The sequence below is a fragment of the Gadus morhua genome, chromosome 9, assembly GCF_902167405.1.
Source record: "Gadus morhua chromosome 9, gadMor3.0, whole genome shotgun sequence".
Lineage (NCBI taxonomy): Eukaryota > Metazoa > Chordata > Actinopteri > Gadiformes > Gadidae > Gadus > Gadus morhua.
The window spans coordinates 14370025-14384706 of record NC_044056.1 but is presented as its reverse complement, the minus strand read 5'-3'; the positions used below and the strand labels follow the sequence as shown (position 1 = coordinate 14384706).

The window sequence follows — 14682 nt, the reverse complement described above, 5'->3', positions numbered from 1 at the left end:
CCCAGGGAATTGGCAGTGGAGAGGTTGCTGGGGGGGGGGGGGGGGGGGGGATGGGTTTATGGGGGGCTTGCTGATAGAAGGGTTGGGGTTGGGGGCGGGCAGGGGGGGACTGAGTGAGATAGATTTTGACACACATACACGCACACACCAATACACTGACCTATGCTCCTTGGTCGATTTGTAAAGAGGACAGTCACAGTCACTTTTCTTCAGCCCTAGGTACTCGGTAAACTGAACATTACCTTTAAACCTGCTGTTCCAACGGTTCATTCTTTACTTAACTTCCTACATTAATAAGGATGGTGTCCAACAGGCAACGATAAAACTCTAGCAAAAAAGTGATTTTATATTTGAACCAGGATTTTGTGGAGCAACGTAGCTCCACCTCTGTTAACTCGACGCGATTCCTTGACCCCAAACCCGATTCCTTTGCTCTCTTTATGGCAGAACAACAACTTTGCGCCCAAGCCCATGAGCGACTGCCTGCTGATGCTGAGGGACGAGCAGTGGAAGAGGGTCCGCAGCGTGCTCACGCCCTCCTTCAGCTCGGCCAAGATGAGAGAGGTGAGGGTCGTCTGCTCCCTGTTTACAGCCCGCCCGCCCCTCTGAGCCTCACAGGTCAGCAGCGTCACACCTTACTGAGAACACGTCTCTATCTGTATTGGACACTTTGTAGGTATAAAATATGGTTCAGGGTGCCTAACAAAAATATATCAAACAAGATGTATGCGAAACAACTAAATAAGACAAATAAGATGCAATTTATTTTTATTAAAGTAAGAATTAAAGTAAAACCACGGCACATGCGCGCGTGTGTGTGTGCGTGTGTGTGTGTGTGTGTGTGTGTGTGTGTGTGTGTGTGTGTATGTGTGTCTGCGTGTGTGTGTGTCTGCATGTGTGTGTGTGCATGCGTGTGTGTGTGTGTGTGTGTGTGTGTGTGTGTGTGTGTGTATGTGTGTCTGCATGTGTGTGTGTGTGCATGCGTGTGTGTGTGTGTGTGTGTGTGTGTGTGTGTGTGTGTTCCATCATTAAGGAAAGGGCCTACCGACACCGAACAACAGATTATATGGCGGAAACAATGGCGTATAAATAGCCCTGAGCTTTGAGGGTTAATTAGTTGTCGTGACACTGCTGGGTCCAGAAAGGATTATTTAACCGTCCTATAAACCGGTGCCAGCCAGACTCGACTAGCCTGAGTGAGCAGAGCTAAAGAAGATGATCGCCCCGCAGCCAAGTACAGAAGGAGAGACGGAGCAGGTGAATGGAAAGGAGTGAGCCAGCGAATGAAAATGAAGTGAAAAGAGAGGGATAATGAGAAGAAGAGATCATTTAGACCCCATGTTAATTGTAATTACTGTTCTGTTGGTACGTTGCCATGGAAACATTAGGGGCTAAAGCTTGTCGGGTCCCAACAGCAACCCGGCGTTTTACAACCTGTGATGTATGTGTGGCCACAGCACACATCTCATCCTATTTATTTCGTTATTTGACAGGTGCAGTGCACCTTGATTACGTTACTGAGGCCAGAGTTATCCAAAAAGGCTAATTTCCATCTGTATTTATACCCTGTGCAGGGCAGCTACTTAAAATAATACAATCATACAATCATTAAAATTAGGCCTTGATGATACAATCCATACAAAGAAGGACACCGGACAAATAAAAATCGGCACTATAACCTTACAGGCAACACGGTAACAAATACAGCAGACTTAAACCCTTGTGTAAGGTTGCCAGGAGAGGTTGCCGACGAGACAGGCTCTTAGCTGTGTGGTGCAGTCTGGGCCACATAATCCCTCACCCCATCTCACTCTCTCCCAGGTGTCCTCTCTCCTCCTTACCTTTTCCCCCTTCACTCCGATCTCTCTCTCTCTCTCTCTCTCTCTCTCTCTCTCTCTCTCTCTCTCTCTCTCTCTCGCCTTCTCTCTCTCTCTCGCCTTCTCTCTCTCTCTCTCTATCTCTCTCTCTATCTCTCTCTCTCTCTCTCTCGCCTTCTCTCTCTCTCTCTCTCTCTCGCCTTCTCTCTCTCTCTCGCCTTCTCTCTCTCTCTCTCTCTCTCTCTCTCTCTCTCTCTCTCTCTCTCTCGCCTTCTCTCTCACTCTCTCTCTCTGGGTGCTTCAGTTCTTTGAATGAATCCCAGGGTCTCGCCTCGCCCGCCCTGGCAGGATCTCATTTTGAATCAGGGGGTATCGATTGCCGGGCCAGTGTAGTGCAGTGCAGTGCCAAGTAAAATCTGAGCTGTGAAGCAGGGTGAGATGCCATCATTCGCTGTGAGGCAGAGATGCCAGATTTGACACACACACACACACACACACACATGCACACATATATTTCCGTCTACTCACACTTTCTTATTTCATTTTTTTTGCAAAATATATTTAGGCTAACATGTACTTAGTGTTGGATGAGTGGGTGCAACTCTGATATGTCCCCCCACACACTCTCTCCCTTGCTCTCTACCTCCCCCCTCCACCCTTTCACTGTGGTGAGTGTACCATGCCTTTTATCCAGGCTTTGTATCAAGTTACACATGAATTAATTAGGTCACGTTTGATCCATCATCAGAAACCCCCCCCCCCCCCCCCTGCTAATGAGATTCGTAATGGGGCTGGCTCTAATGACGTTTTAATTGATTTGGTTCTTGGTTTGGCTTCATCTGTTGTCTCCAACTTCGAAGAGAGATGGCTAATGTTCAGCAAATAAGTGCATATATAGGCGAAGAACACATCTGTTTGTCTAACCCTGGTCTAGTGAATGGAACAAAATGGTTGTTTATAAGGTAGAGCACCTAATATTTAAGTTTCTTTCCGGGTTGTATCGTGATTAATTCATGAAGCTGTGCTTTGACATTGCGATTTGTACCGAGGAGACATTATACCCAGTTGGCTTATTTTTCCTCTTTCTAGATGGTTCCTCTGATTAACACGGCCACTGATGTCCTGATGAACAACCTGGACGCCCACGCAGAATCTGGAGCGGCCTTTGACTTTCACAGGTTAATACAAACACTTAGCCAAGCCGCTTTGACCCAATGGGCGTTTTACTATTCATGGACTTTGCTGCGATACTCAACGGATGAACCAAGTGGCCGTTGGTTGTCATGCATAACAACATCCTATTTTTTTTGGAATTGCCAGTTTATTTTCAAATTAACAAAGTTATTATGTGTTTGAGCATTGCTGCTTTGGTGGCTCTATTTGTGAGCAAATTGTTTTTTTTGTGAGTTTGTGTTTCTGTGCGTGTGTGTGTGTCAATGTGTGGTATGTGTGTGTTTGTTTGTATGCATCTCAATGTTTGTGCGTGTGTGTGTGTGTGTGTGTGTGTGTGTGCGTGTGCGTGCGCCAGGTGTTCCGGCTGCTTCACCATGGACGTGATCGCCAGCGTGGCGTTTGGCACTCAGCTGGACTCTCAGAGTAACCCCGACGACCCCTTCGTCCACAACGGACAGAAGTTCTTTGGCTTCACCTTCTTCAAACCCATCATACTGGTTTCCAGTCAGTTCCCTCCTCTCTTTCTGGTTCAAGAGCCTGCGTTCAGACTCGGGTTCAAAGTGCATGACTATTCCCCTTGGGAATAGTATGTCACTCTCTCAAGATGGAAACTAATAGGAATAAAATAAAATACAAAAAAATTCGAAGTACAAATCTGAAGATGAAAATATAGTAAGGAATAAATACATGATGACATGCATGTATACACAATAATTTCCATAAAATGCTGATAGACATGGACAGAAGATCTACAATACAAAGGAGAGCGCTGCCGGGGCTCGTCACAATGCCTCGCTGAATGATGCCTGTGTGATGGTACGCAGAGGCTAACACGTCGCTGTGCTCCGCCGGCAGTGATGTTCCCCTTCCTCCTGACTCTCCTGCGGCGCGTGCTGCCCAAGCGCCGCGACACCGTCAGCGCTTTCTTCACACAGTCCATCCAGAGGATCATCAAGCAGAGAGACGACCTGCCCCCAGAACAGGTGCGGCCCCCTGCCTGCTCAACATGAGCTCCGTCCCCCAGCTCCTCACTCCTTAAAGTGACGGCGGAATGCATTCACAGGGGGGGGGTCTGCTCTTGTGAATATAGAGAATTTTAAACAATTGTTCAATGTTTTCCTTCTCTATCGGCCTTTGGAGACTCTTAGATACACGTTGTTTATGCAAGCCTACCGAGGTATTTTTTCCGTCATGTATTTTTATTTGTCAGTAGTGCCGTTTGGGCATATTATAATACAAAGGCCACTTATGAATTCTAGTATTTGAGAATTAAAGGTTTGTCTGTTTTACCGCAGTGTTGTTTGCATTGTAAAGCACAGCAGTGCCGTTCCACTACTGTGTGTGTGTGTGTGTGTGTGTGTGCGTGTGCGTGCGTGCGTGCGTGCGTGTGTGTGTGTGTGTGTGTGTGTGTGTGTGTGTGCGTGCGTGCGTGCGTGCGTGCGTATGCACGGGAGCCTGATCGTTCGTCTATCTATCTGCGTCTGCAGCGGCGCCGGGACTTCCTGCAGCTGATGCTGGACGCGCGGGGCGGCGGCGGGGAGGAGGTCGTCTCCCTGGAGGACTTTGACGCCGTCTCCCACGCCGCTGGTCCCAGCGACCCGCAACCGGACTCCGCTCCCGCGCCTCCGGCTCCGGGGCTGAAGAAGAAGAGGTGGCTGACGGAGGACGAGGTGGTGGGCCAGGCCTTCATCTTCCTGCTGGCGGGCTACGAGACCAGCAGCAACACCATCTCCTTCGCCTGCTACCTGCTGGCCACGCACCCCGAGTGCCAGCGCCGGGCGCAGCAGGAGGTGGACCTCTTCTTCAGCAGACACGTGAGTCCCGCCCCCACCACTGCGCCCCGCTGCCCGCCTCCTTGTCCTTGGTACTATTTAGTTTGTTTGTCAAAGTAAGACTTTCAAACCCACACTTTCCTGCCGGTGCGCTGTGAAAGAAAGCATATATATATATCTATGTGTATATAAATATCTATGTGTATATATATATAGATAGGTCAAATAAAATGGGAGAAAAGATAGATAGTAGGACTGTCAAGCGATTAGAATATGGAATCGCATGTTTTGATATCATCCTTTTTTTTTACTCACAAATGTCATTTAGTTTGACAACTCCCGCCCATGCAACTGCTAAGCTACAGCAGTATATCGTTTTTTATTCATTATAATCAATGCATCATTGGGACAAATAAATACAGCCAAAACGACGGTAGAAAAGGAGAACATAAATAACAAGTTTGCAAAGCGTGTGCACTTTCAAGTCTTCTCTCACGAGCTCAGCCCGGATGTCGAGCTACAGCTGACAGCGCTGTTATAATGTCTAGATTTCAAGAAAGCCTTGTTCTGCTTCCCTTTGAACTACGTCAACATGCAAGTATTAGGCTGCAATCGTTTGCCTACGTAAATGTGTTAAGCCATTTAGTTATTTTGGAAATCCCTCTTGCTCATCTTCAATTAAAGTAACAGAGCCGTCGGTTTGATTTACATCAAGCAGAAGGAATTGGCTGGCAGCAGCCTTGTCCCATGAGGTTGTAGATCCTTCAATAGTTTCAAACACCAATAATGACAAGTAAAGGACTGCCCTGATATGCGCAAACCTAAAAAATACACCCACAGTTATTCCTATAACTGAGATCCTGAACCAGGCTTTTATGTGTATGGTTTAGTGTAGCTTATCTTTATTGAGAGTATTAATAGCATTAATTGTCTCAGTGACTGAACATAATGAAGGCGCGTCTTGTCCACAAATCTTCTTGTGGGAGCCACACATGTGGACGGAATGACGATGTCTAATGCACAATGTCTGTTTTTAAAAAGTATATATTGCGTATGAATGCTGGACTGACGAGGCCTCCCTCTGTGCGGCGGATTAGAGAGCAGATTAGACAGAGAACTGGCTTTTGAGAGAGCGAAAGGGGCTTGTCTCCCACTCCGTTCCTCCCCCTCTGGAAAGCACGTTACTCCCCCACCGAGTGTTGCATGATGAGTTGTCTTCAAAACATACTCCTGAGCCCTGGGCCAGTCACACTGACCTCGAAAATAAATGAACGCGTCACCGTATAAGCGTAAGTGCTGCGTTCCTGTCTTTTGCAGCTCCCTGCTGTTCGCTCCTCCAAAGGTGGAGCAGACGTTTGGCCGCGTTCACCCTTTCCAAAGGTGACGGCTAAAGATTAGCCAGAACCAGCCTCTTTTGGATTTTCTTATCCACACACCCACCGCACCCCCCTCAGCTCAGCCAGGCTCTTAGCTGCGTGGTGATGGTCTTAGGTGTTGCGGTGGTGTGTTTTCACTCACAGGTCGGGTCACATGATCTCTCACCCCCCATCTCGCTCTCTGTTAGGTGTCCTCTCTTGCTTGACAATTCTTCCTTTTCCTCTGATTCTAGAATCGAATTGATCTTGCTCTCTCGCTCTCTCTCTCTCTTACTCTCTCTCCCTCTCTCTCTCTTGATCTCTTGCGCTCTCGCTCTATCTCTCTCTCTCTCTTGCTCTCACTCTCGCTCATTTATTTATCTGCTTAACATGTTTGAAGTTAACTAATGGTTAATGCAATAAAGTGAAAGGTATGAGAAGGATGCTGGCGACAGAGATGACATTTGGACGACTTTCTCCCGCTCTCTCCTGCCGGGCTATTAATTGGTGTGGACGGAGGAGAAGGTTGCCTAGGCTGGGGTCCGGAGACAACGATGGAGAGATATAGAAGGAGAGAGAGAGAGGGAGGGAGGGGGAGACTTGATGAAGCCTTGGTGAGTGCTGGCTTCTTAATCACCTGTTATCCTGTCTCACAAATCAGACTTTAGACTACTAATCTAAAGCCTGATGGCAGAAGGGCTTGTATCTGGGTGAAGGGGGCGTTTCTTTGTCTTTACCTTCACATTTGTTTTTCGACCAATCATGTTGCTGGAAGCGGGGATCTGCGAGCGCCTGATTGGCTGCTAACAGGGAAAACAAACTCAGCCATCACTAGTATACAGTAGAGAAAGTGGCTGTAATGGTTTGAAATCAAAAACCATGCAGACTGACCACTGTAGAAATAAATTCTTTTTTTTTTTTTTTTCATTGAATTTATTTAGCGCTTTTCTAGACACTCAAAGACGCCTACAGTGAAGGGGGGGGGGGGGGGGACCTCACTAACCACCACCAGTATGTAGCACCCATTTGGGTGATGCACGGCAGCCAATCGGCGCCAGAACGCTCACCACACACCAGCTTGAGGTGGAGAGTGAGGGATGAGGTGGAGAGAGAGGGAAAAGAACATTTAACACTACTATGGACCACATGTAAACCCTATCGACCACATGTAAACCCTATCGACCATATTTAAACACTATCGACCAAATTTAAACATGTAAACCCTATCAACCACATTTAAACCCTATCGACCACATTTAAACCCTATCGACCACATTTAAAACCTATCGACCACATTTAAACATGTAAACCCTATCGACCACATTTAAACACTATCGCCCACATTTAAACACTATCGACCACATGTAAACCCTATCGACCACATTTAAACACTATCGACCACATTCAAACACTATCGACCACATTTAAACATGTAAACCCCATCGACCACATTTAAGTATGTAAACCCTATCGACCACATTTAAGCATGTAAACCCTATCGACCCCATTTAAACCCTATGGCACAAAGATGACATTATCGCCCTTGCAGTTGTGGAGATATACTCTATTTACTTTGGGTATGTTCTTTCCTGAAAAAAACTTTTCCCCTGATATCGAAAATGGTATAGAATATCGATATTTTTCCAGGTATAGTGTCAAAGTTAGAAAATCCAGTATCGTGACTGACAACACTACTAGAAACGCGATTGTGATTATTCAGTTAGAGCTACAAGAAACGTGAAAGTTAAAAAAGACATATCTTTGCTACTACCTCTGACATTTAGTTAAGTACATTTGCATGAAATCATGCAGGTCTACATATAACTTGGCGATAGCTTTAATAGGTTGCAACGGTGGACTGAAATCACTTCATGGCACGATGTGACCGCTCGATAAATAAGTAAACAAAGGGAAGTTTGTTATTTTTTAAACACAACATGTGTGGAAGCTAACTTTCAGCTTCAGTCTGAGCTAGGATGATTTTTCTGAGCCCCCCCAAAACCAGGCCGCGTGCCTGGCAAAAAGAGGCCTGTTCAAGATTCTGATTATAATTTGGGCAAGTGAACATCACATTCGGGCAAGTTGAACCTGAACTGTACTTGCCCGATGGGCAAGTGCTTTTGAAACCTTAATGTCAACCCATACATATGTAGGTAGATATATACATAAACATTCCAAGAAGAAACAGTATATTCCCTGAATGAACTGCTGGGGGCGATAGAGCAGCCTCCCAACCAATCAGAGCTGACCTAAATATAGCTGCACCGCTAACTTGAGGTTGAGGAACGATCTAGTTTGTAAGTCACCAAATAATTGTGTATTCTCATTCACTGTACAATGAGAACTAATTGAGTATGACGCAAACAGTTTTTCTCTTGAAACTAAATGGCTACAATCTTGTTATATGTATGTAATGACCTCGCCGGTGACATAACGATGTCAAATACTCATATTCTTGCGCAAATCAGTCTATCTTCGGTAGAAAAAATCTAACAAAATGTGTCTTGGGGGTCGGCTTAGCTCAGGAGGTGGAGCGGGTGGAATTTGTAACCGTGAGGGTGCTACTTCGATAGTGTCGAGGTGTCCCTGACTAAGACGCCTAACCGGGGGTTAACCCTGACTCCTGTCAGGGTTAGGTCAACCCTGTCGCCCTGTGTGGTCGACACCGCTGTCGGTGTGGGAATGCGTGCATGAATGATTTGTAGGTCGCTTTGGATAAAAGCGTCTGCTAAATGTAAATGTAAATAAAACAAGGTAAAACTCTGCCCCTTAAATTTTCGGTTTCCAACCCAGGCTCTGTGCCATCTCCCCTCAGAGGTTCTGCTATAAAATTGTAGGCTGGATCTGAGATTACTATGTTATCAGACAAGTGTATGTTAATGTAATGGTAAATGTTACACTGACATTTCTTTGTATGGCAAGTATGACTTGGTATTCAAATGCTGGGGGAAAGTGTCGGCCATGGTAGTATATGTCTAATAACCATTGTCACATCAAGTGAGGAATGATGGCTTTTCATAAGGCTCCAAGCAAAAGGGTTTGTGATTTGTGGAGTGTCTTAAAAAATATTCTATAAACGATATCGCCCGTGTGTATTTATATGATATGCTTTATTATTAAAGACGTTCACTGGCAGCTTTTATTCATGATCATTCATTATTCATTGTGAGAAGTGTTCCATTTTTTTCTAGCAGATGCAATCTGTAAGCCTATGATTCTATGACAATATGACTATGATGTTCACAGTCTTCCCGTATGCATCCACTAGCAGATAGATATTAACGTGCAAGCAGGCCTAAACCCTGCTTGCACGTTAATATCATGCATCTTAAAAAATACAAATGATTCACTGTAAGATGCTTCTGCTGAATGAAACTAGTTGATCTCAATTTCATGAGTGGTTATCACAGAGAGATGGGGCTTCGTCATAGTAACAGAAAAGTAACACATCAGGCAGTTCGACCACAAAATCATCCCTGAGTCGTAACAATGCGTATGGGGGGAAGCATTGTCCTCATTTAATTTCAAGGTGAATTTAGCTTTATTTTAAGTCTGGGTGAACACTTTGGGAACCTATTCAGAGGAAGACGAACACTTTGGGAACCTATTCAGAGGAAGACGGACACTTCGGATGGCTCTTCTGTCGGCAGCCTGAGGCTCACAGTTGATTCAATGCAATCAAAATCAACCTGTCGCTGAAGCGTGCTCTCCAGTTCCATCACTCCCCTGGGGGTCCAGCCACGACTGTCTGGTAACACAGAATATGGGTGATTAGGCATCTCCAACACCGGCCGCTCACAAGCCTTTTTATAGGGTCCCAAGAGACCCCCCCCCAAAACAGGAAGCAAGGTGTAACTCCTCCACAGGTCTTGGTTCTGGCCGGTGCATTTTCATACATACAGAGAATTGTGCCCAGACATGGCCAATCACTCACCGATAGCGTGAGAAATGACCCATTCTGCAGCGCAATTCCTTGCTCCCCCTTTATGTCTGGGCTGGACATCAGCAGAGCTGGACCCTCCAAATCCAACTGATACATTTGCATCTCCACAAAGCTTGCCGAGAAACTAAAATATCTTAAATGTAAATTAAACAAAATAACACACGACGATCCATAGTTGCTGAGTGAATGATGATTTATGGTGCCGTGTTAGATTGATGAGCTCAAGCGACTCGTCCGTGAATATGAAGGAGTGGGGGCTCTATTTATAACCCTGCCGGAGCGGGCTGTTTGGTAGTCCTGCTAGTCTGGTGTCTGCTTCAATGCAACAATACTCATGGCAGCATGCTACTACTTCTGCTATTCAAACAAACCTGTTTCTGTTCATGTAGGCCCCTCAGTGTCTTGTCACCAGACATTGAATCACAACACAAATACCTCATATTATGCACAGCTTGATAGGGAATCCATTATATCTAGGCAATGTATTGTGTCTGTTTCAGCAATAGAGGATATTATGCATACAATATATCAATATGTGTTATTATAATAATACACCAGAAGTTCGATATAAAGTGGGACCCCCTGGGTGCTGGCTCCCAGATTAATGTCAGGATTCTCAGACAATAATCAAAAAAAAATGTTATATGAAAAAATGAACAACTTTAGACAATGGAGATCAGTCCAGACTGGGTGTAGAGAAAGTATAAAATAACAGTAGATTGGTTGGACCAATTAAAAGTGACTTTTCCAGTACTGAAACCCATTGACCCCAGAACCTGACCTAACAGTAGCATTACACATGGAGCGATGGGTTTTAGACCAGCCACTGGCTGGGGATGGATACTGGGGAAAATACACAAAGAAACGCATGGTATATGGAAGGGGTTGTTAAAGAGATTTTTAGTTTATTTTGGTTTCACCTTGATTTGTCTCTGGTGGCTACCGTATCCAATTTTTGGAGTTTGAGGGCCTGCGTACGTGAAACACACACACACACACACACACACACACACACACACACACACACACACACACACACACACACACACACACACACACACACACACACTTAAACACAGTCACACACACAGTCACACGCACTCAGTCACACACACACACACACACTGAATCACGCCTGCACACGCGTGCCTCTCATCAGGGCTTAGTATCCATCCGTCCTAAGACAGTTGTGAGTGATGTAGTTTTCCTCCTCTCATTCCTGGTGTATTTCTGTCCCATCGAAGGGTCAGGAGAGGTGGGCTGGCCATGCTTGAGGGAGGGCTGCATTATTCATGCCATCAGCCCGGCGTCAGACATCTTACTGCAGGCCGGGGCGTAGGGCTCCGTGATTGAACAAACATGGATACACAGGCAGTGGCTGCCGAGGGCTGAGGGCCCTCCTCTTCCTGATCAAGCACTTTCCTGATTTTATTTTTTCTATGAGGTTCTTAATATGAACTGAATTCTGCATATTGCAGGAGCCATTACTAATTTCTCAATGCGTTATTGCCGCATTAGTATGCAATGGGCTCTTTTACTGCTCACATTCCACCACTGTGTCCTTGACGGGACTTGTCTCTTGGAAGGGGGCAAGGGTATGGTATGGTGATATCTGGCGTTGGAAGACGACAGTGTGACTTTAGATGTATGAGACTTATGAATAAAAAAAGGTTAGGGCCTTGCAGGGATACAGAGTGTTAATATGCACATGCAGGCTTAAATTACCCTAAAAAACGAAAAAGGGTGGAGTCATTCAGAGATGACGGATGCATGCTGAATGTCCACAGCTGTCGCAATGCAGATTATGTTAGACAAGCCCTCTCCCTCCTATGAGCCCATGGGGAGACTGTGAAGACACATGGTCACATACATGCACACACACGCCCACACATTAACAAATTAAGTCGTTTTGAGTAAAACGAATCGTTTCACATAAACCAATACAAACAAACTCTCTTACACACACACACACACACACATTGCCATTTGGATATTTATGCCTCTCTGTCATTAATTAGAAAATATTAGAAGAAAGGGCTTTCCATCTGTTATTCTTGTAATTTGGTGTGTGTGTGTGTGTTTGTATTACAGATTTATAATGTCTGTATCTTCCCCTATCCAGACAGGGCTACCCCCGTTGCTGTGGCCTCCTGTAGGGCTCTCCTCAGTACCACCCTAGGCAACATGGCACAGAGTGAAGTGTAATCCCTCTATTATGGGCCGGGTCACACAGGACACGTCCAGAACACCACGGCAGAGTACGGCAGGGCCACATGCACAATTGTGCCGTTTAAACCGTTTTAAAGGTTTCGAGGGTTAAGCTCTTGCGATTGCTTTAACATCTGGATAAACGATTATCCCTACACTGCCAAAATCAGCTTCTCGTCATTTTTGTTGATTGTGTAACATCCTCTCTTCAGTTGATGACGAACGTATTGAATATTCCAACTTGTATGGCGGTCAAAAAGACTCCAAACGACGCAATCAAAAGTAGCAGCTGCTCACAAACGCACTGCGCTATAGAAAAAATAACAATAAGGTGTTTCAGAAAAAGATGTGTGTGTCTCTAAAAATCCATGATGTTTGAGAAAGTCTCACAATAAGAGGGAGGTATATCCATATTGTACCCCCCATGACTCCTACCAAGGCTGGGGGGCAAAGTACCGGCCAAGTTAGTGGTTACAGGCTCTTGTAACCATTATCACATCAGCAAAGGGAGGACTTTTTATAAGGCTCCAAGCAAAATGGTTGGGATTTGTGGAGTGTCTTAAAAATATGCCTTGAACGATATTGCCAGTATGTATTTATATGATACCCTTTATTATTTAAGACCTTCAGTGGCAGCTTTAATTCATTGAACATTCATTATTCATTTCGAGAAGTCTTATTCTTTTCAAATAAAGTTGAGCAGATGCAATTTGTAATACTATGAATTTACAGATTTCCAATGATCGCAGTCTACCTGTATTCATCCACGAACAAGAAGCCTTACCCCCTACCTGCATGTTATTGTCACGCATAAACAAAATATGATTCATTGTAAATTGCTCCTGCTGAATGCATGAAAACGTAGAGACAAGAAATATAGGCTCACAAGAATATTTCAATCTCCTGAGTGGTACTCACAAAGAGATTTGGGGCTTTGTCGTAGTTACATAAAAGTATCACATCTGGCCGTTTCCACCACCTGCCTCATCCCTGAGTCATTACAACGTATCCCTCTGGGGTTTACGTGGCAGAAAGAGAAACGTGATGTGTAAATCTGTGCAAACAGATTTGTAAACTGCTCTTGGATGTGAATCCAAGGGCACAGTCGTGTCCCGAGAGCGCTCCCTACCCCACCAATTACACCCCCCACACATCCAAAAGTATGTACTTAGTGCTGTGCACAGTGTGGTAGGCTTTGTAGGCCGGCATGGAGCTGCATGCCGTTTCCTGGCATCTACTGTGCGTTTCAACAGCTATTATTTTCTCCAGGATGCAGATGGTAGAAATAGTATCTAACATTTTGATTGGCTGTATGAGAGACGAGGTGGTCATTTCTTGGTCAGCCCCGGATTGGTTCTGCTCCAGCATCAGCTAGAGGTGCTTCTCAGTGTCCATAGGCCGCTCATTGTCCAGTCACGTCAGGAATCCCCCAAGGCTCTACCCTGAGACCCACTCTTTTCTCATGATACATGCTACCACTAGGGCAGATTATCCAGAACCACAATAGCTGGTTTCATTACCATGCGTACGATTCTCAAATCTACCTCCCGTTAAAATCCTGCACTAATGCAGAGGTAAATGGTTAAACTGCGTGGCAGAAATAAAATCCTGTCTGGCACAACATTTCCTTCAGCTAAAATTAAAATATACCCATCAGCCCCCAGCCATCTGCTAGCCTTGATATTTATTCGACGTGGATTAAATATCAAGATTCCATATTTATTCCACGTCAATTTTGATCAAGCTGATTCATTTAGCAGGGAAATCCAGCTTCTTTCAACTAAAGGGCATTGCGGAAATTAGACACTTCCTATATCCTCCGAACCTTCAAATAATCATCCATGCCATTTGGTCATCCAGACTCGACTACTGCGGTTCCCTTTACTTTGGTATTTTTCAGACATCTATTTCCAGACAGCATCTTGTTCCAAACCACGGCAGCCAAGCTATTAACTAAAAAGAGCTAAAGACAGAAGTAAAAGGAGAGACCAAATCACCCTAATCGTTGTATCGGTTAAAAATCCTACTCCTTACCTTTAAAGCCCAGCATGGTACTGTTCCTGCTCCTGCCTATATATGGGAGCCCTTCACACCGTAACACACCACTAGAACCCTCATGTCCTCAGACAAGGCCGACTAGCCTTCCCTAGGTCCCAACTGTGAATCGCCAGATACACGGCTTTCTCTGTTGCTGCACCAACCTATTGAACAATCTGATGTCTCTGATTTAAAAATCAGATATTGAGTCACCTGACGTTTTCTTTAAATAGACAAAAAACAAACTTGTATTCACTTACGTTGTTTTTCATATTAGTGTTTCCACTTTATTTATCCTCTATTTTATGTCCCTAATCTTCACTGCATGTGTTTTGTCTGTGTGGGTACTTTTACTGTAAAAAAATCTGTGTAGCACT

At 45.0% G+C, this 14682-nt stretch overlaps 1 protein-coding gene across 3 annotated transcripts in view; it reads left to right on the top strand.

The window, feature by feature from the left end:
• tbxas1 (thromboxane A synthase 1 (platelet)) overlaps positions 1-14682 on the top strand; it is an 89264-nt gene that overhangs the window by 31275 nt on the left and 43307 nt on the right. For all 3 annotated transcript variants that reach the window (XM_030365210.1, XM_030365208.1, XM_030365211.1), the window contains 5 exons: positions 448-564; positions 2907-2995; positions 3346-3494; positions 3846-3973; positions 4478-4804. In XM_030365210.1, the coding sequence (XP_030221070.1) occupies positions 448-564; positions 2907-2995; positions 3346-3494; positions 3846-3973; positions 4478-4804 (810 nt within the window). The remainder of the gene's footprint in view (positions 1-447; positions 565-2906; positions 2996-3345; positions 3495-3845; positions 3974-4477; positions 4805-14682) is intronic.